The 19884-nt window shown below is 52.8% G+C and overlaps 5 protein-coding genes across 5 annotated transcripts; 1 reads left to right on the forward strand and 4 right to left on the reverse strand.

Moving 5' to 3' along the window:
- Positions 1-3518: 3518 nt before the first annotated feature.
- On the reverse strand, positions 3519-4121 carry MAA_04821 (uncharacterized protein; the record flags this gene model as incomplete). Its single annotated transcript, XM_007822917.1, has 1 exon — positions 3519-4121. One exon carries the CDS (start codon positions 4119-4121, stop codon positions 3519-3521), a length of 603 nt encoding a protein of 200 aa, XP_007821108.1.
- Positions 4122-6087: 1966 nt separating this feature from the next.
- Positions 6088-8193, reverse strand: MAA_04820 (nuc153; the record flags this gene model as incomplete). Its single annotated transcript, XM_007822916.1, has 1 exon — positions 6088-8193. The coding sequence occupies one exon, from the start codon at positions 8191-8193 to the stop codon at positions 6088-6090; it is 2106 nt and encodes a 701-aa protein (XP_007821107.1).
- Positions 8194-12592: 4399 nt separating this feature from the next.
- MAA_04819 (Zn(2)-C6 fungal-type DNA-binding domain protein) lies at positions 12593-13378 on the forward strand (the record flags this gene model as incomplete). The annotated part of the gene is made up of 2 exons (XM_007822915.1): positions 12593-12712; positions 12794-13378. 2 exons carry the CDS (start codon positions 12593-12595, stop codon positions 13376-13378), a joined length of 705 nt encoding a protein of 234 aa, XP_007821106.1.
- A 226-nt stretch (positions 13379-13604) lies between these two features.
- On the reverse strand, positions 13605-16634 carry MAA_04818 (uncharacterized protein; the record flags this gene model as incomplete). Its single annotated transcript, XM_007822914.1, has 1 exon — positions 13605-16634. The coding sequence occupies one exon, from the start codon at positions 16632-16634 to the stop codon at positions 13605-13607; it is 3030 nt and encodes a 1009-aa protein (XP_007821105.1).
- An 848-nt stretch (positions 16635-17482) lies between these two features.
- MAA_04817 (Aminoglycoside phosphotransferase) lies at positions 17483-19154 on the reverse strand (the record flags this gene model as incomplete). The annotated part of the gene is made up of 2 exons (XM_007822913.1): positions 17483-18568; positions 18642-19154. The coding sequence occupies 2 exons, from the start codon at positions 19152-19154 to the stop codon at positions 17483-17485; spliced, it is 1599 nt and encodes a 532-aa protein (XP_007821104.1).
- Positions 19155-19884: the final 730 nt, after the last annotated feature.

The raw sequence follows: 19884 nt of genomic DNA on the forward strand, positions 1-19884 counted from the left end.
TCTCACCTAGACAATTGAGACGACGACGGAGCATTCATCACTGTTCCCCTCCCCCTCGTAAATCCTCGTAAATCGTCTTTGCAGAGACGTGCCTATCGGTCCGTGCTGAAAGGCAAGAAGGATACATCTATGAGCAGGAGCCAATCGTCAGGCCCAGTGGAACGCTCTTTCCCAACTCCCAAGGCCGTTGGACCTTGACGGAGACATTGCATTCGACGAGTCCCGACCTTCAAAAATTGTTGGAACAAGCAATCTCAGCAGGGCCGGCGATGCTGTGTCATGCCATCATTGCATCTTCTCCGCTAAGCTCAGAGTTTGCCAAAGCCGGGCAAGGCAAAAGCAGCGAGCGCCAAGTCTGCTAGCCCGTCGGTTTGGGACCTGAGCCGCCGGCTTTTGCAGGTGACACCTGAGCCGTCACTTCAATCGACGAAAACACTGCATCAAGCTGCCGGCGGGCAGAGGCCCCGAATCAACGACACAACCTGCTGCATCACACCACTACTACTGTAGCATCAACATACTACTGAGTACTAGTTAGTGGCTTTTGGTCTTGTCGAACATTGTACTTTGCAAAGCAACTTGTTGGCAGTCCGAGCCCAGGACTAATATCATTGGAGTAGAAGCTAACAGGGCGGCAGCGAACATTCACGGGATCCGCCCAGACTCCCAAAATGCCAATGAGCGAGGTAGTAGTGGCGGCCGTATACTCCGTACCTCGTACTCGAGAGCTCCTTCGACTAGCAATCACACCTTTGCTCCGATGTGGGCGATGGTAACATTGTAGTATTCTACGCGGCTCATGTCAATGTTTGACGCCTTGTCTCGTTGCTACTCCTATTGCGGAGTGCTGTGCAGTACGGAGTACCTCATGCCGGCAATGAGTAACTTATTTTCTTCTGTCTCTGCAGCGGCGGTGGTTTATTACAGCAATGTCGACTGCCACAGTGCGTCGTTGACTTTGCTTTTTGTGGCTGGAAACGGGCGGCAATCATCGCACCCCGTACATTGTGACGCAGCATCAAAAATCAAAAAGCAATAAATGCTGGTGCGCGCGAATTCCTCTCCTTAATTTTATAATCCAAGGTTGGGCCATGAAAATGTCTCTCATAATCACAGCCTAGGCCACAGCCATGGGATTATAGTACAATATAAACCCGCCGCAGAAAATCGACACCAGTCCCGTTTGACAATACGCGCTGAAATCCATCACTAATCAGCATTGACACTGGGTACTTAAGTATGTTAGGGCGGCCCCAGCTTCGAAAGCTAATTAAGCTTGACGACACTGACACCGCTGATTGTGGGCACGGCACGGTTTTGCTGGGGGGCAAGCTATTCGGACGTGAGTCTTGCCGGCCCTTGCCGGCGCACGGACATGGGACGGTTGCCACAACCCCAGAAGAAAGTTGGGACGGTGATTTAGTCTCCTAGTGTTGCCAGTGAAGGGAGACCTTTCTTCTGCGATGTCGAAGGCCGTGCCACACACTTTTGGGTTGCGGTTGGAGGCGCCCTCGTTGGCTGCTCATAACTCATTTTCCACCTCTCACACAAGGAAAAGTACTGCATATCCCTTGCCTAAGAAGCAAGATCTTGCAGCAGTACTTCGTAGCAACATTCTACTAGTACTTGTTACTGGGATCTTGTGTGGGAGCCCACCAAGATCACTGCCAGGTTCAACGCGGAGAAGCGATAAGATCGGAATAGTATCACCCATCTCAACGGTCCATACTTGAATTAAAGCGATCTCTGGAAATTTGCCCTCACCTCAACTCACTTCCCGTTGCTTTTCGGATCGTCAGGCATGGCTCGAGTTCACAATCACTAGGTCCGGCGGCAACAAAGGAAATGAGCGCAAGCTCTATCTGCCAGGAACTCTGCTCGTTGTACTCCATAGTTGTTGGTAGAAGCTTCCATGGCCAGGCCTGTCTACTCCGTAATAGGCATGACGATGTCCCATCGCAGTGGTTCCCGGAAATTTGGAACTGGGTCTTTCCTAGGATGCGAATGGCCATGACAGTACTACTTCGCATGGAGTATGTAGTACTCCGTACTACCGGTACATGATCATCGCTTGATATGCAGCTCATGGGTAGGGTGCTCAGCTCTGAGGCTCGTCAGCTGGCAACCATGCTAATAAAGACGACTACGGTGGCGGCATTTCGGCCAAGCGCTGGGTTAGCTCATGATACTCTCAAATTCGACCGTTACTCCTCTGAGCCCCCCGAGTCTGAATATTATGATCTACGCGAACGAGAAGACTGGTACAGACTGACAGTTCCCTAGACGTTGCGAGATACTACAAACTCTGAAGCGGCGCTGTGGCTTACCAGATCATCTGATTTCATGACAAGCTGAGTCAATAGTGCTTCGGGTGCTCTCAAATTAACTTTCATCGTAACTTTTTTTCACCTTCTTTTGTGGAGGGAAAATGGTCTCCTCTGTTGTATCCACTACGTTTGAACCGGATAATTGCACAATTTACCGGCTTTACTCAGCTGCCCAGTTTTTGGTTCAGCTGAGGAGGCCCTTCTCGGCCCGGTTCGAAAGGAAGGAAGCGCGGGCCAGAGAGCATGGACAAATTGGGGAACAAGACATAATTTGGACGTTTCCTCACAAGAAAAGTCAGTACTACTACAGCAAAGTGAAGGCTGCTTAAAAGTGACAAGGCCCCTGGTGGGATGTATCAAATATTATCAATATTCTGACGCTGCTCCCGATAGACTCGGAACCATTCAACCAATCAATTGGATCTAAAACATCGGAAATTTGGCTTGTGTGAATCGTCATATTTCACCTGTCAATATTCTCGGCGTGCGTAATCTCTAGATTCCGATAATGACGTGCAAAATGCATTTATTCATCTGCCCTCGGTATCCTGTGGCGTTGTTATGCATCTGGTCAATATCTGTTACCGCTACTCCGTACTCCGTACTTGCTTCATGCATCCATAGTCACCCCAGACACTAAAGTTGGAGGAAGCAATAATGCTCAGAATGAGACTCGTTCTGGAAATGCAGATGGCAGGGCTCCGATTTCTGGGCTTGCTAGCTTGACTTTTGCGCCGTCTGCAACCCGATTGTTGGATGATACGGAATACGGCCCCTGACAGGTCACTGAAAGAAGCAATTCTTGAAGCTGAATCGGGACGAAGGCGTTGTTGGATCCACCGCGCATTACTGGAAGTTGAGTCTCGCATTTGCGACACAGCTGTCCCAAAGCCATTGTCGACTATTCCGCAGTCTCGACGTATTCGGTATTCTTTTTTTTCTTCAATTTGCAGCTTTTCCGGCCATACGTTGCGATCCTTCTGCTGCCTTTTTGTACGGAGTATGCAATAGTGGCTCTGCTTTCACATATTGTCTCAAACATGTGGCGGAGATGAAAGTGTTTGTACTATGCATGTCGAGGCGTTCCATGATAGTATGTGTTATACCCGTTTATCTGCTGCCAGTCGGGCAGAGCATCGTCCAGCCTCTTCAGTTAGTTGGATTGTTGCTCCCCAAAGCTCCGAACCACTCTTACGAGGCTGGCGATTCAGGGGTTGAGAGTGAATCCTCCTGCAGTGACTCTGCCTGTTTCAATTCTTCAAGCCACATGCCCAGTCTCAACCTCTTATCATCGAGTCTCGTGACCTGGATGGTTGCCTGCTGGGAAGGACTCAGACCATCGTCATCCTCCTCGTCAAAGCTCCACAAGGTCAGATGTTCAAGAACAGCCAGCAATACCACAGAAATGATCTCCGGAGCAGGATTTTTGAGATGGGCCGAGCAAGCCACCACAAATATCAAGACGAAAGTGTCCACGGAATCACTAAAGAGCGCGATGCCCAGTGCTCTGTGGATTTCATAACTTCGTCGAGGATCGGCCAGGGTCAACAAGCCCCCCAAGATAATATCGCGTACACCAAGCAAGCTTGTAAAGAAGAAAGCTGTGCTGGACGTCGGCTCTGCAAAACTTGACAATGCGACGGCTGGACAGACGAGAAGCGCAATGCCACGAACGATGTGCAGTGCCGCAATGACAGCCGTTGCGATATACTGCAGCCTCGTCACTGCAGGCAGGACCTGGGGTTTCGGCTCCTCTCGTCGGATGAGGGGAGTTGTCGGGGACGCTTCCTCCATGGTGAACGGGTTTTTCAGCCGGCTAGACTGCCCATTCGACGGTGGAAGAGGCTCGTGTTTTGGGGGGCAGAAGGAAAGGGGAGTTTCTTGCTCACGAATCAGCACACGAAGGTGCGATGCGAGCTAGATGAGAGCCAGCATCTCGCAAGCACGGATGAGAGATGAAAATTTATCCAGAAAAAAAAAACAAGACCGCCGCCGCCGACAAGAGGAAGACAAAGAAACAATATTCCGGCCCGGGCAATCCATGATGGTGCCACTCCCTGCCCTTTTATCATGGCCGTCGTGAGATGAAAAGGCGGTCTACAAAGATGTGGTGTGCGCAAGCAAACCACCATATACAGACCTTTGGCGCCTCTCCCGTAGACAAGCATGCGATTTTCCCCCTCCAAGTGTCATGAAATTCGCCTCCCTTCGCTCACACGCTCAGCAGCAAAGCTCAGAATGGGTGTGCGCCAAGGGCCACCAAAAAATGCAAATGTCGCGTCGATCGCCTCGGTAGCGTGCTATCTAGTCGACGATTGCGACTCTCCAAGCCGCGTGAGCGAATATCGACCCGGCCGGTATACGGGTGTCGTGTCGATCGGATGCAACACTTACATCATGCCACTCGGTCATGATTGCGATTGCAATGCCATTTCGACACCGTCATGGAGAAAATCAAACGTGCATGGGTGAAATAGTACCAGCGTTGTTGCCGCTTATCTCCACCCACTGAGCTTCCAATCCTCATCCGCATGAGCATTCTGCTGATCCGAGCTTCAGGACAGCCTCCGCCGGAGAGAAGTCATCTGGTACGCGAAATGAATGGCGGCCTTTTCTCTTTCCCTTTATTTTTCTTCGCCTTCCATAGCATCACCGAGTATGTACGAGATGGTGCAGACGCCTGTTGGTCGCCGACACCAATCAAACTTGACTTTGGTCTGGTTAGTCCTGATGTCACTGGCGTGCGGGGGTGGGTGACGCGCCAAACACCGTGATGCGTCGACCGTGCAACCACCCAGCCAGCTTTTTTTTTTCTTCGGTGTGCCAGCCGGAGTTTTCGATCCGTCGTGTTCTGCCAGTCACCGTCGATTTGTGTTGCCGGCAGGCCAGTCCATGCCGTGCGACGGGGAATGCGGAGTGTGGCAGACCTCTTCAGGTAGTGCAACCATCTGAGATTAGGTTGTGCAACGCGCGTATCTCGATGTGCAACCCGTGGGTGATGATAACGCGCATCACGGGCAACCAGCGGACGGCCAATTCGTTTATTCAATTGGCGGCGGGAGCTAGGGAATTTTTGACGCCCATCTCGGCTCCGAGTGTGACTGACTTGACCCCCCTTGGAATTAATAGGACACACAATCACCCCGACATCTCACGCGAGCCAGCGTACGACATGAATCTTCATGGCCTTGGGAGCTGCGCGCAATAACAACACGTGACATTTGCATGAGAAGCCGTCAATGCACTGCCCAGATTGTCCATTGATTGGGCCTTTATGTTTATGAGATGCAAGTTTCTACATTGAGAAGTGTCCTTGGGCGAGCAACCGTGGCTACACGATGCCTATACTAGAAACTTGCAGTCTCGTACGGCGTGCACGGGATGCTAAGACGTAGACGTAGACGTACGACGAAAAATTCAAATCCTCTTCCACGCCCATTTTGGATACGAAAAGCGTTACTCGGAACTCTCGCGTCAACCCCGAGCTTGACCGTCAAGGTGCACATGCCCAACTTCACCGAGACGTGCATCCCGCAAGTCGTTGGAACCCCCGTGCCTTTTATTTTCCCCGCGACCTGCTTGATATAGCAACTTTCTTACTACTCGCGCAGCGGTATGTGTTATCTACACAGATCGGTAGCTAAACGAGATTGCTTGTCCCTTCGTAGGAAATCATTAAGCCTTGAGATTCACATGAACCATAACGCCAATCAACTATGACATCTTAAACGTTTACAATATATACAATCCGTCCTCGACATCACCTCCGCCCCTTCTTCACCTTCTTCTTGCTCGGCTCGTCCTCCCCGTCCCCTACCTGCCTCTTCCTCCTGCCCACTTCTAGCAGTTGCTTCATACCAGCCGTCGCCTTGAATTTGGGATTGGATGGATCAATCGCAAACTCATGGCTGTCAAAGACGGCCTTGAACCGATCATCCTCCACATCCATGGTGAAGTCCTCTTGTAGTCCGCCTCTATCTTCGCTGTTGCCAGCCTCCTTCTTGCTCTTCTTTCCCTTCTTGTTCTTCTTCTTCTCAGCACGCATGATTTCATTCATGTCAAAGTGATCCAGGTGCTCGGCTTGGTTGTCGAGGGCATCTTGGGCCATGACCTTTGTGAGGCGGGCCTTTGCCGCGGCTGATTCCGCTTCGGCTGCCTCGCGGGCCTGACGCTTTTTGAGGCGCTCTTCCTTGCGGATGGAGGTTTTGGAAGGTGCGGACGTGCCTTCGGCCGTGAAGAAGGGGTCGTCGAAACCGAGGTCGTCGTCGGCGGTGGCGGTGGCGGCGGGATGCTCTTCTTCATTGTCCCGGGGTTCGCCTGAGGCGGCTTCGCGCTTGGCCTTGTGGGCTTGTCGTTTTTTCTCTTTGCGCTCCTTTTCTTTTCGCTTGTATTTTGCAATTGTCGTCTCCTCTTGGTCGACATCTTTGGGCTTGCTTTCGGATAGGGCTGAGGTGAATGTGATTTGCATATCGCCTACAGGGCCGTTCTTGGCCTCTTTAGGGATCGGTTCGTTTGCTAGTCCCAGAGCTTCCCGCATCTTCTTGCGGGCTAGTTCTTTCTTGGATAACTTGGGTTCATCCGCTGCATCTTCCCCGTCCTCGCCATTGACTTCTTCCGAGCCGTCTTTATCGTCTTCGCTGTCGCTGGCGAGATAAGCCTGGAGATCATTCTCTTCGATATTTGCTCGGCTGCCAGTGAATGCCCTATTAATGGATTCCTTGCGTGAAGCCTCCTCAGGGTGCATGTCCCAGGTCAATTTGACCTTTGAGCTCTGCAGGGCATTGGTCACGAATTCCACGGGTTTGTATGAATCAGGGACCTTGTCGCACTCATCACGGGGCTCGTCGTCAAAAGTGACATCATCCGGGACGAACCGCAAGTCAATGACATTTGAGGAAGACTGGTACTCTGTCCCATCCGTAGCCTCGTAAATCTTTTGGGCCGTCTCGGGACTTGAGCACACCATGACAGCGTAGTAGTATCTCAATCGGTCTAATTGATATGATCGTAGGGCATCGCTGTCGAAATCCTCGTCGTCGCCCTCCTGCATGAGCTCCTTTTTGATCTTCTCGTCCTCGCTGTCGCTTCCGTCGTCGCTCTCGTCGTCGGAATCTTGGGCCTTATTCTTGAACAAAGCCTTGGGAGGACCCTCTAGCTCTTCTTGTTGCATTCGCCCCTTGCCAAACTCACTGGGGTAGACGGAAATCTTGAGAATGCGGCCATTGTCATCGGCGGGCAGGAAACTGGAGAAGAGTGCCATGAGATCGGTGGATTTCACATGGTCCCAGTCCAAGTTTACAACGGCAATGCGATTCGTGACTTCGCCAGTTTCAACATCGGCCTGTTCGTCTTGGAGTCTTTGCATGTCGCCTTCTGAGGCAAGAGCGACACCACTTTCGTCTTCGTCTTCGTCTCCGTCCGAATCCTCATCGGAGTCGGAATCAGACTCTGAGGCGGAGAAGCCTCCATGTCGGGCTGGATCGTAGGCTTTTCGCCTTTCCTTCTCGTCGGCGGCTCGAAGCTCCCGTTGGACAAGCTCGTCATCGTCGACTTCATCGCCATTATCCTCCTCGCCCTCGCCCTCGCTCTCGTCCTCGTCCTTGGACTCGTCTTGGTCTTCTTCTTGCTGATACAATCGCTGGAGAGCTTTTTTTTTAGCGTCAGACTTGAGCTTGCGTCCGTAGCGATCGACTTTGGCAACGGCAGTAAAATCTTTGTCATCAAGCATGCCAGCAAATCGTTTGTCTAGTGTCGTCTTGGTGCGCTTCTTGGACGGAAGGCGAAACCGGGGGTCGGTTTCGAAGCTGGCAAATCGGGCATCGGTGATGCGGCCTGAAGAGCTGCTGCTCTTCTTTTGATTCTTCATGGCGAAGGTGGTGAATAGGTACGATCTTGCAGCAACCTTGGAAGGGGAGGGGCCTTCAACCTGAAGCTTTTTTAATTTTCAGAGTCGCAACTTTTTTACCGGGCGGTGAGAATTTTTGTCTGGGCAGGCGGTAAGCCAGAAGGTGGGGTGGTACTTGGTACTTGGTCTCTCGACTCCTGAACTTTGCCATGGATGAAAGTCGACTTTGAAAAGTGTCCAAAGTCACTCCCAGGAACAATGCAAAAGTGACAGCAGAATACCCAATCTCATTCAAAGCATTCTTCCATATACTCTACAGGAACCGGTCTCATCAAAGACTTGTCGGCTTGCAAAGATCTCACATTATTGTTTTGCACTGGATAATTGACTGATTACCAAATACAGAGACAACACTACCCTGTACGCCATGCTACACCGATTAGGATGATCGACTTTACAGAGGCCGTCATCCATTGGGCATCTGCTTTTATCTACAAGCATCTTGAACCTTGAGAAAAAAATTCTAGAAACATGTCAAATGCGCTATTATCGAAAGCCACGACACATGGTCGCATTTATCGAGTTGAGAGGAGAAGGGCGTTTGCGCTGCACATGCTAGATTGCCGCCTCTCATACAGACGCCAGTCCCAATGGAAGGAACAAGGAATGACGCTATGCCAACGAAGTTGATATGCTAGTTGGAGGACATGCTCAGTCACGGTGTTGGTGAGCTGAGCGAGGGCGGCGTTTGAAGATTCAAGCATTGCCTTTGGTCTGATGTGGTAATTTTATCTCTAGTTCCTATTTTCAGAACACAGAGAGGCCTGCAGAGCTGGGATTTCATTATATTCTTTGTCATCTGGATGAGAAAAGCTGAGTTAAGGGAATGTTGTGTGACGGGAAATGCCCTGTACATCGACTCTTGGCATTACCAAGCATTCATTCCTTTTGTTCATGGCGATGTTTCAAGAACGGCGCCGTATGATACGTACACGCATTCAAATTTCTAGCTGTTGGCGCCAAAGTTTCAAATCTTGATAATCCACCAAAACATCATGGGCTACGTGGACGCCGATGACGAAGCGGCAGCCAAGACAAGATTCAGCCATCAGCCTTACTACAACCCGCATCACCGGCAGCCTCCACGCATCGGAGCCCTGCCCCCGTCGTCGGGGCATCTGTTGGATGAAATCATTGATGCTATAACAGGAACGGACCGGCGTTTGTGGCGCTTTCGACCGCCGTCATTCCCCCCCCTTAGCCAGATCTTCAAACTCGCGCCGCAAATTCGTCTGGCAGCCACATAAAGCCCTGCCTCACCACCGTGCCAGTTACATGTTCTCCTGTTGATAACTCGTTTTCGGGGAGGGTGTGACACTATTAATTGTGCTTGCCTCGCGGCGCCTCGTCCACTCGATGCATCACAGTACAGGATCCCACCGTCCCCAAATTGTCAACAAAACAGATACGACCTTCTCGCCATACGGGGGCCTTTCTACATGAAGAGTGCCATACAATGCCACCTTGATCTAGAAAGGCGCGTTGCGTTGGAGTAGATTATCTCCAAAGGTCCTACAGACTGTCCACCTGCGTGTATGCGTCTCACCGTATTTCAGCTCCCAGCTCTGCAATCCGCTCGTATTTTTTCTGACTCACACCGTCATCTTCACCTACTGCCAGCGCCACAAGGCGCCCGTTGTACGACTTGTAACGATAGATGGCAAGAGACATGAACCCAAATGTAACCCGACGCCATCCGTACGTACCCGAGTACCAAACCATCAGTCTTATTACCGGGGCGACCTCCGCAAAAGCAGGGCCTGGAATTGAGGGCCATTGTATGGAGTACAGTCTCGGCCAAATACAGCCCTATCGGCCGAGTTCATGCAGCCAACGTGCTGAAGCTTATACGGAGTACACGCCCTCCATCCAGAGCGTGGCGGCCCTCTGTCAGTACACCGTTTTCTGGACTCTCAGGTTGTGCCGGAGGTGACGGCCAGCAAGATGGCCCGTCAGGCATCTGGAGAGGAAGGAAATTGTTTTGAGTATCACGGCGGCGGCACCTGGATGCGCCCGGACGGGAGTGAAATGAGACTACAACTCTGCAGCAGAGCAAGTAAACCAGACGCTTTCACTTCTTGTAAGCCCGACCCCTCTTTCGTGTATGTCTTCCAGCTTCGGGGTTTAGTTTACATACACGGGGCTCATGCCAAGACGTCCGCAAGTGCGGCTCTGCATGGCAAAGCAGCCAACGTCGCGGCTTATGTAGCCCCCTAGCGCTGATGGATCGTTTGTCACGAGAAACGTCCAACTTGAGCCTCCGCCAATGCCCGGTTATCATGGCGGACTTACCGGAGGCTGGTGTACGGCATTGGCAATACGGAGCCTCCTCGGCGCATTTTTACAGTAATCTCATGGAGGTGTGAGGCGGTTTTGAACCGGCTTACTTGCGAGCTGCGCCCTGCCCCGCGAAGAAACTCACTCTGGGGCAGGTATTTCTAAAATCTCATCTCGTAAACGGCTCCCTACAAAAAAAAAAAAAAAAAAAAAAAGAAAAAAAAAAAAAAAAAAAAAAAGAAAAAAAAAAAGAAAAGCAGCGAGCTGAGTGGATCTTGAAAAGCACATAGACAGACGGCCACGGTACACGCGATACTATAGTAAGATGCCCTTTCTCCCTGATTCTGACACACTTAGGACTGACGCAGGGTGATATTCTTGCATGTAGAGCTCCTCCGTTGGTGAATTGCCCCGGAGAATTTCTCCGTTGGGCGGCAGTTCAAGGTACGAACAGCCATACGCCGGTAGCCACTAGGTACTTTAGGTATTCTGTAGAATACGTACTTCTCGACTGTGGACCAATCAACCTACAGGTTCGCCGTGTAGGCCGGTAACATCTCGTCGTGTGCCATGCGTTTTCCACTTGCCCATATGGCAGGCATATAAGCGCAGGGCTGCCACGTTTTCTCCCATGTCCTGGGGAAGGGACCCCCTGTGCTGTTGGGGTGAGGGTTGAGAGGAGCTTCAGACTAATGTCCGAATTGACAAAGGAAAGAATGGCGGAATTAAGAATCGGTAAAGATGTTGGTAGCGGCGTTCGCGTTTCGAAGAATTGCCGATGGTATAGAACTTGACGCCCGAGGCCGGGAACAAAGCACGGGACTTCTGTTTGTTTTCCCAATTCGGATGACATCTGTTCGTACAAGGATGGGGGCCGAACTTCTTCAGGAGGAGAGTATTGCTCATGTTGCCCCTCGAGGGGGATGAATTGTGTACAAGCAACTCTGGTAGAGGTTGGCAGCTGACAGATGGTGATAATGGTTACAGTCGAGGTCAAAGTGTATATATGCCGCCCGTCTTGCGAGTTGCAAGCCACCACGCAGGTTACGAGAAACACAGCAGAGCAGAGTAGGGCGGAGGGCAGGCAAACCGGCGTTAATATCCCCCCCGGTGGACGACAGTCGGCGAGGCAATTGCGGGAGCCTGAAGCCGAGGTCGTCTTCAAAGGCGCAGCAATTGCATCAGTCGCTATAGTACTCCGTACCGAGTACCGGCTCTGGCCGTCACAGCAAGCTGCGGTCCGCCTTTTCAGCCCTGCTTAAAAGAAAAATCAAGAGTGATTTCATCCAGATCACCAAGACTACATCCCGGTTGGCCTTGACGGACCAGCTGAGTGCGACTTGCGGAGGCACGGAGCATGACAAACATCAAAGATCTCCATTCTCCATGCACTTCCCGTCGGTCCGTTCCCCATCGGGACTGGTCGCAGAACCCCACACCGCGTCCCAAAATACCCGCCAGCCAATGGCGTTATTGTATGAACGAGCCCCCACAGCCCCACTTAGTCACACCCCTGTCCCTTGGTAAGCCTCTCATCTTTTCGGGGTCTCGATCCAGCCAACCACGGCCCGGATCGCAGCTGCCCCGCACCACCTTCCGTGTTTGGGCCCCTATGTGCCGCCGCTCTCGTTCTCGTCATCGCCAAATGTCGCCCGTTTAGGCGCAAGTCGACACGCCAGTTGACAGCTCTTCTTCTCCCATTACCAGAAGCCCAGCCCTACGGCGCGTGGCTCATCCTGACAACATGTAGGACGGCGTGCACCACTTTCTTTGTTCTTTTTTTTTTTCCCTACCCCCAGCAGAACCCACCAAGTCCCCAGTCCGCCCATTCGGATGCTGATGGATCGCGAGGGGCCGTCAGACGGAGTGAGGCGAGGAGATAGGCGCGAGTTGGGGGCCGCCACATCGGCCAGAGTATATATATTTACATCGTCATCTTGTCGTCCTTTCCCCAGGGCGATGGAGATGCTTTCCCATCAAGATTTTCTTCTTGTTTGACCTTGCCCAGAGCTCAATTGCACACAACACAATCCGCTGCTTGACTAGTACTTGAAAACAACCAGCACCAGCACCAGCACCAGCCATGCTCAGCGCGTGGAGATACGACTCGGACACAAAGGAGGTCGTCGTCCCGCGGTCCTACGACCCTGCCAACGGCCGATCTAGCAAAATCCAAGCCTGCAAAATCTGCCGCGAGAAAAAGGTACGTCTGCCCCTGCCCTCCCCGACTCAGGCATCCCGCCCAAAGGTGCTGAGAAAATTGTCCTGACGCTTGACTCTTCAGACCCGCTGCGACGGCGACGGCTACAAAGCCTGCAATCGATGCCGCTGCAAAGGCCTCACCTGCGAATACACAAGCTGCGGCAGGTCCAAGAGGGCGCCGCGCCTCTCCAAGTCGAGCTCCTCGAGCCCGGGCTCGTCCTCGTCGTCGATATGCAAGCCCCGTCCCCAGCCTGGCCGAAAACACAGCCTTGTCCGCGCGAGCGCTGCCAGCAGCAGCGGCAGCAGCAGCAGCGCCGACGACGATTCCAGCGACACCCTCTCGGACAAGACTGTATCGCCGGTGCCGTGGCAAACGGGGCCGCAGGACGTGTTTGACGCCGCGGCTGCGAGCGCCGCGGCCAACTTCGCCATTGACCCCCTGCTGCTGCAGCACGTTCACGAGAGTGCCCAGCACTACGCGGGGCTGGAGCATTATGCCGGCGACGAGTTCCTGTTCGGCGTGGACGTCGATATGCAGTGTCCCGTTACGGGGACTGACATGTATCATGACATGCATGGAGACGCATTTCATGTACCCTTGGGGAATGGGGATGACGAGAGTCTATGGCAATGTGGACTGAGATGGTTGCCGAATGGACCGGCATGATAACACTTTGGATGTTCATGTTGCGGGCGAGTCCGGGATACACTGATAGATGGTGAAACGCAAGATTGATAGATGTATTAGAAATATTATGAGCTATTTTCAACTATTATTATTAATGAGATTTGTTCACGTCAGATTTTGGCCGTGTGACCATTTTTCTTTATATGTGAGTTTTTGTTCCCCCTTGCCCAATCTCCCAGGAAATCATACACCCAGTCAACTTTGCTTACACGGCCTCCTCCCATTGGTGTATGACGTGAGCCTCTCCCAAAGTCTCCTTCAGCGCGTCCACCAGGTCGTCGACTGTAGACAGGAAGGTCACGTAGCACGATACGGCAACACAATATCTCCTGTAGTCCTCGCTCTTAATAAGATCAATATTCAACTCGGCATGCTCATGCTGGGTATACCACGCCACAAAACAGCTGCGCACCAGTGGCGCTGGTAGTCTCTCCGGCAGTGGCGCACCCGTCCGCAAGGACGATTCGATAATCGTCAAGACGGACATGACATTCCCAACAACGCCGTCGTCAATCACGCCCACCGTCTTGGTGAGACGATCTTGCAGGCGTTTCGGCAATGTTGATGACAGAACCAGCAGCTTACCCAGGCATTGATTCATCCTGCTGCAGTGCTCCCTCGTGGTGAACAAAACCTTTTGGTCAAACGGCGTGGAGCTGACTTCCACCTTCAGCAGGCTAATAGCGTCGGTGAGATCCAGAAGCGTTTCCGAGACCTTGAGGGTGATTTTCTCAGCTGCGGCCGCGGCACCGAGGTTCTGTCCCTCGCGATCTGACTGGCTCCATTGTGATACGAGTAGGGCATAGTGGTCGGTGAGAGACCGAACAGTGTTGGCAAGCGTTTTGCAGACGTACCGGGTCGCCGAGGGAGGCCGGGGGAAGATTTGGACAATGAGGGCGGCCGCGAGACCGACGAGCACCGTGACGAGGCGTCTCCAGAACGCCACGTACCCGACGCCAGGCAGTCCGTACTGCGTGATGTGATTCTGGTCCCAGCTGAATCCGATAATCAGCACAAACGTTGAGGCAGTCATGATGCTGGCTTGGGCGAACGCTGGTGGCAGGTAGAGACGCCACCACATGAGGATGAATGAGACGACCGCAGTGGTGGCCCCGAGGCCGTATGGATTGCCGATGCCGTTGCCCGAACCTGCATACCAAGCTGCCAGGGCCAGGGCGCCGCCGAGAATGGTGCCTAGTCCTCGGGATACGAGGGAAAAGGTAAAGTCGGCCATGTACATGAGGAGGCACGTCTGTGCCATAATCACAGCCCAGATACCCTTCTCGCGGTAAAAGAAGCCAGCCGTGTTCGGGAGCACAGCCGGAACGGACAGAGCAACGGTCACAATGACCATGCGCAGAGCGTACATGCCTCCGGGGTTGGTAAGCCATTTGTATGTGCCAATCACCGCTCTCGTGATAAGTCCCCTTTGCTTCCTGGGCGCAGAATTGCCTTTGCGAACAAGACGCAGCCGCCTGTGCGTCTCCTCGGCCTGTTCTAAAATATCGTCAGGGTCTTCAGCGGGCACCGTAGAAGCGCCGGCAACCGGAGCTGCTACGCGGCCACTAAATAGCCAAGAAAACGCGTAACGAACCCGAGACGGGGCCCAAACGCGTGTTGTAGTTCGCAGTTCAAGAAGCTCCATGATGTAGTCCACAATAGCCTCCGTAGTAGCTGCCGTGGCAACAATGCGCTCCTCGAGCACCATGGAGAGAACAATACCGTTGAGAGACAGAGGGTTGGCGTCCTTTCGATTCTTCAACTGGCCTTGCTCGTCGAACAAGTCAGCATGGGCACCAACTACTGCATCATTAGTATTGATAACACACGAATCTCGGACAGACTGCAGCTCAGCCCGGAGCCCGGCCAGCTCTTCCTTGAGGCCGTCGAGCCGCTTCGTACGCGCGGTGCCAAGGTACCATCTTCCCGTGTTTATGATGTGGACTGTGTCCGCGGCGGCCTTGATAGCCCGCGAGTTGACTCGAAGGATTTCGGCTGTCGTATCCTTGAGCGTCTCTAGCAATCCGTGGCGGATGGAGCTTTGTTCCGGGCTTTTCAAGGCGTCAACGAGACCAGTGTCGAACGAAGTCTTTTCCTGGTCGCGAGCCTCCTTGTCGCTGGCATCGTCGGAGTCTTGTGCAGTGGGTGTCGGTCGAGCCATTCCAAGCCTTTCAGCCCTGGCAGCCGCTGACACGCGCGTGATGTGAAAATCCAAGAGAAAAACACCGGCGGCAATGGCGTCGCGGACCCGTCCCTGTAAACATTTGACGTCGTCGGCGTTCCACCTGCCCCGTGAAAGGTCCAGTGGAAGAAAGGCAAGCCCCGGCTCCATAGCCTTGAAGAGACTGATGATGGCGCCTTTGGATGCTCTTAATTGTGCATCATCCAACGTTTCATCGCCAGCAAAGTACCGCCGTGTCGAGTCCACGGGCGCTTCGAGCATACGGATCAACTGTTCCATTTGTCCCAAAACCACATACGACGTCGACTGGGGGAAAACAAAGAGGCAACACACTGCCCCCAAGCCAATCCCGATGGCTCCCGGTTTCACAAACACCTGGGCGAGCTTGGAATTGAATCTGGTCAGAATCGGGCCGGTCAGCAAGAAGATGTCGATGACAATGGTGCCGAACAGCTGCAACAAAATCATCTTGCCATTGGCATACCGCAGCCGGGCAAGAGCATAGATGAAGACGCAACACATGACGAAGTAAATGACGACCACGCGGGCGTCAAGCATGAAGCCGTCGTAGACGAGCTTCTGGACGACGGCGGCGGGCGGCTGGCCGGTCTGATTGGCAAGGATGCCGGCCTGCTGCTGGAGAGATTGCAAACGGGCCTGGGTCTCCTCGTCCGGCCGCACGGCCAGTGCCGCCTTCATGGACAAGAGGCCCCAAGCCCAAGCCAGGCACATGCCCAGGAGCAGCGACAGCGAGGCGAGCAGGTAGACCATCAGAATGCCCGCCGGCGGAACAATATACAGGACGATGGCGCCGAAGAAGGTGGCGATGCCGATGTTCTGCAGCACGGGGTCGATGAAGATGAGAATCGTGGCAACCCACACCGCGACCCAACAGCGGAAAGCGACCTTGAGGTCGTTGGCGTTGAAGTGATTCAGCCATCCCGGCAGCCTTGATCGAGTCGGTCGGCCAAGTTGCTGTTTCCGCTCCGCAACAGCCTCGTCAATGGCCTTGTCGGGGCCCGGCTGGCTGCCCGGCGAGTCGGCAGCAGACATGGCGCGCTGAATTGCAGAGGCGGCCGTCGCGGCGTGCTTGCGAGGGGTGGTTTGTGGCTGTTGTGATGTCAAATGTGCCCGAGATCAGCCGCGTTGAAGATGGTGTCGTTTTGCTTTTCTTTTTTTTGTGGACCAACCAGATTGGGTAACGATTATGGTCACTTGGCTTGTCGACTAGCGCACTTGGGCATAGTTGCCCGTGACGGTTACCTAGGTAGTTCCTTCCTTTCGGGTAGCCAGTAGCCTTGAGACTCAGAGAAAACTTGGGGTGAATCGACAATTGAATCGAGGGCGAAGGGGAAAAAAAAAGAGAAAAGAAACAAAAAGCACACACGCAAGGAAAGCCGCGGACTGTCGTCAAAGCAAGCATAAAAGGAGAACAGCCTCGGCGTCGGGAGAGTCTCCGGAGCCACCGACGCCAAAAAAGCCTCCCGACCTGCAGGGACGGGAAAAATCTCGAGCAGCCGATCCTTGTGGATAACCCAGCTCAATTAAGATGGGGAGCTGGCCAGGGCTAGCTCCAGTGGCTTGCTTCAGCAGGGGACAGTTAACATTGAAATGACGGGTGTCTGGTCGCATGGGATGATACGGACTAGTGGGATTATATATATATATATACGGAAATCCTATTAAATAATATAAATATTAATTGATTTGGTTGGTGTTTCCCTCTTAAGGTAAATGATAATACAAGCATGATACAAAATAATATAAATATACATATCAACAGATATCCTTATATTTTCAAGGCCAGAATCCGCAGTCCCATCACACGTAGCCTTCAGCTCACAACGCAATGGGCCAAGGTAGGGCCTGGCCAGATCAAAGTAGACTTCCGTTCGTCTTTTTCACGAGTCTTCCGCAAACGCCTCTCTCACGCTGGCCAGGTACTCTTTCTTATCTCCGAGCTTCTTGTCTATCAAACCCTGCGCGCCAAATCCCCAATACCAATAAAAGACAGTATCGAATATTTGCTTATCAGGATGCTCCTTGTTAAATAGTGGCTGGATGTGCCTATTGAACAGCGTGTACATGCCCTTTGGTATGCCGACGGCGTGAAAGTACCAAAAGCTCCCTCTTGCCCACATGTCACGCTGAAGTGGGACCTGGACGACGGTATCGTTGCGCTTCCTCTCCTCGGCTTCGTAAATTGCCCAGTATTCTTCCAGTACGGCCTCATAGTCGGTAATGGCAGCCTGGTCCACGAAACTGTCGACTGATACCCTTGACGAGAGCCAGTATGGGGGAAGCTGCATTTCCAAAGGCGCGGTATGCGCCCACTCAAGATCGATAATTGTCTCAATATTCCAATCTTGGTCAACAAAGATGTTTTGCTGGTGTAAATCTGTCAGGTGAAGGAAGAATGGTCCGTCGCGATGCTCTGGACGGATGAAGTGGTGCATGGTGGCGCGCAGGGCGGTAAGCGCAGCGAGTTGTCTCTCGCCATCCTCTTGATCATGGACTGCGTTGGGCTGATGACGAATTTTATTATCCTGGAAGGAGAGAAGATCGGAGAGGTACGATTCCACTTGGGCGTATGTACGATGGCGCGGGATGCCGGTCGGAATGCCCTCGTTCTCCAGCATCTGAAAATAGAGGCTAAGCGGCCGGTTGGACAAGGCGATAGATGCGTCCGGCTGAAGCTTCAACGATCCGATGCGCGCCAAGGGAACCGAATTTAGCGAGAGTGATATACGAGCAAGGCTGCGGAACAAGCGGTCTCGGTACGCCTTGTCTTGGAAGCGATCTAGCCACGACCAGGCTAGTTTTTCGCCGCACGCTTGGCTTATAATCAAAAAGCCAGGATTGATTGAGTGGCGAGTTTTCCGCTTGACATAATGGACAGGTACCGGGCGCCCGAGTAGTAAGCAAGCAAATCGCTTCAACGCCCACCAGGTTCGCTCCCAGATGGGTGTGCGGAGGGGATGTGAGAACTATCAATTGTTAGTCCTGGAGGACAGGAGCGTAATTGGTTAGCCAGGCTATGATTGGGCTTCATTGTTTTACCGCTGACCCGTCTGGCAGCCCAAAGGCGTGCAATTCGGGGATTGGGATATCGGGACAATTTTGACGCAGCCAGATATAGGTGGCAATCTCGGTCCGGAGCTTTTCTTCAACGTTGCCCGGGCACCGGTCTTCGCCAAGGCGATACGGGAATGGGATACGCATGAAGACAGACCAGCCGGCTGCAATATGGATTGGAAGGACGACGTTGAAGGAGCCAGATTGCCAGACCTCCCGGGCGCCCAGGTGACAATTCCGGACGCCTAGGCAGTGCCGAACTGTTGCCTCGATAACATGCTGCTGTTCTTCAAGGGATGTTAGGAATGCCTCTTTTAGAGCTGGGTAGTGGATTGGAACCAGAGCATTGTCGTCGCCGGCAAGAGCTCTTTGCAGCGATTGCGAGCCAGATGGGTTGGACCCGGAGCTGTGTGACTGCGACTGATCGGAGCCAAGCTCACGTGGCGGCGTAGGATGCAGCTTATCAGTGAGATTGTGTGGAATCGCCGAGGCTGGCATGGCGGAGGTGTTGCTGCATTGTGAGGGTTAGTGTGAGGGAGTTGGTTGTGTATCATTGGCACTCAGCTCATGTACTTAAGTACGTGACCGTTGTGACGCGTTGGGCGAAGATTGTCCATGTCAGGAGTCAGGAGTCAGGAGTCGTGACCCGCATAATTGAATATACATGTTACATGTATCGGGGCTCCAGGCGGCACGCCAGGACGCTCAACCGCCTTCGATCCAATTGGCATTACTTGAATGTATTGCAAGACTGTTTCTTTTTGCCTTCAATGTTGTATTTAATAGAACCCCACGACCGGGACACTGCGGCGCGCGTGATATAACCAAGCGGAATCACCTGTCAAAACCTCCACAATAGCGTACGTTTTTGATTCAAATAGCATTGACATGTCTATGGGCTGATTCCTGGCTGGGCATTGACCGCATTCCAGCTCTTGACACCTCTCAATTCGGTTTTCCTGAAGCTTCTGCCGTAGCCCGGATCCAAGTCTCCCTGTTCTCGAGGCCCCCGAGCCACTCGTCTACGTTGGGACACTTTTCAAACGTCAAGTGGTAACCAAACGCCTTCATCGCCGACGCGTTGGGCAGATGAAACAAGTCCGTCAGGAAAATGGTGTCTGCCCCTAGATATTTTTTCTTGGCCAGGATTGCATTGTACTCTGACTATACGTTATCCAAGTCAGTCCCGGCCTGGGCAACTTTGGCCACGTCAGGCCCCCCGAGGCTT

The sequence above is a fragment of the Metarhizium robertsii genome, assembly GCF_000187425.2.
Source record: "Metarhizium robertsii ARSEF 23 chromosome Unknown MAA_Scf_1, whole genome shotgun sequence".
In the NCBI taxonomy this organism is placed as follows: Eukaryota; Fungi; Ascomycota; class Sordariomycetes; order Hypocreales; family Clavicipitaceae; genus Metarhizium; species Metarhizium robertsii.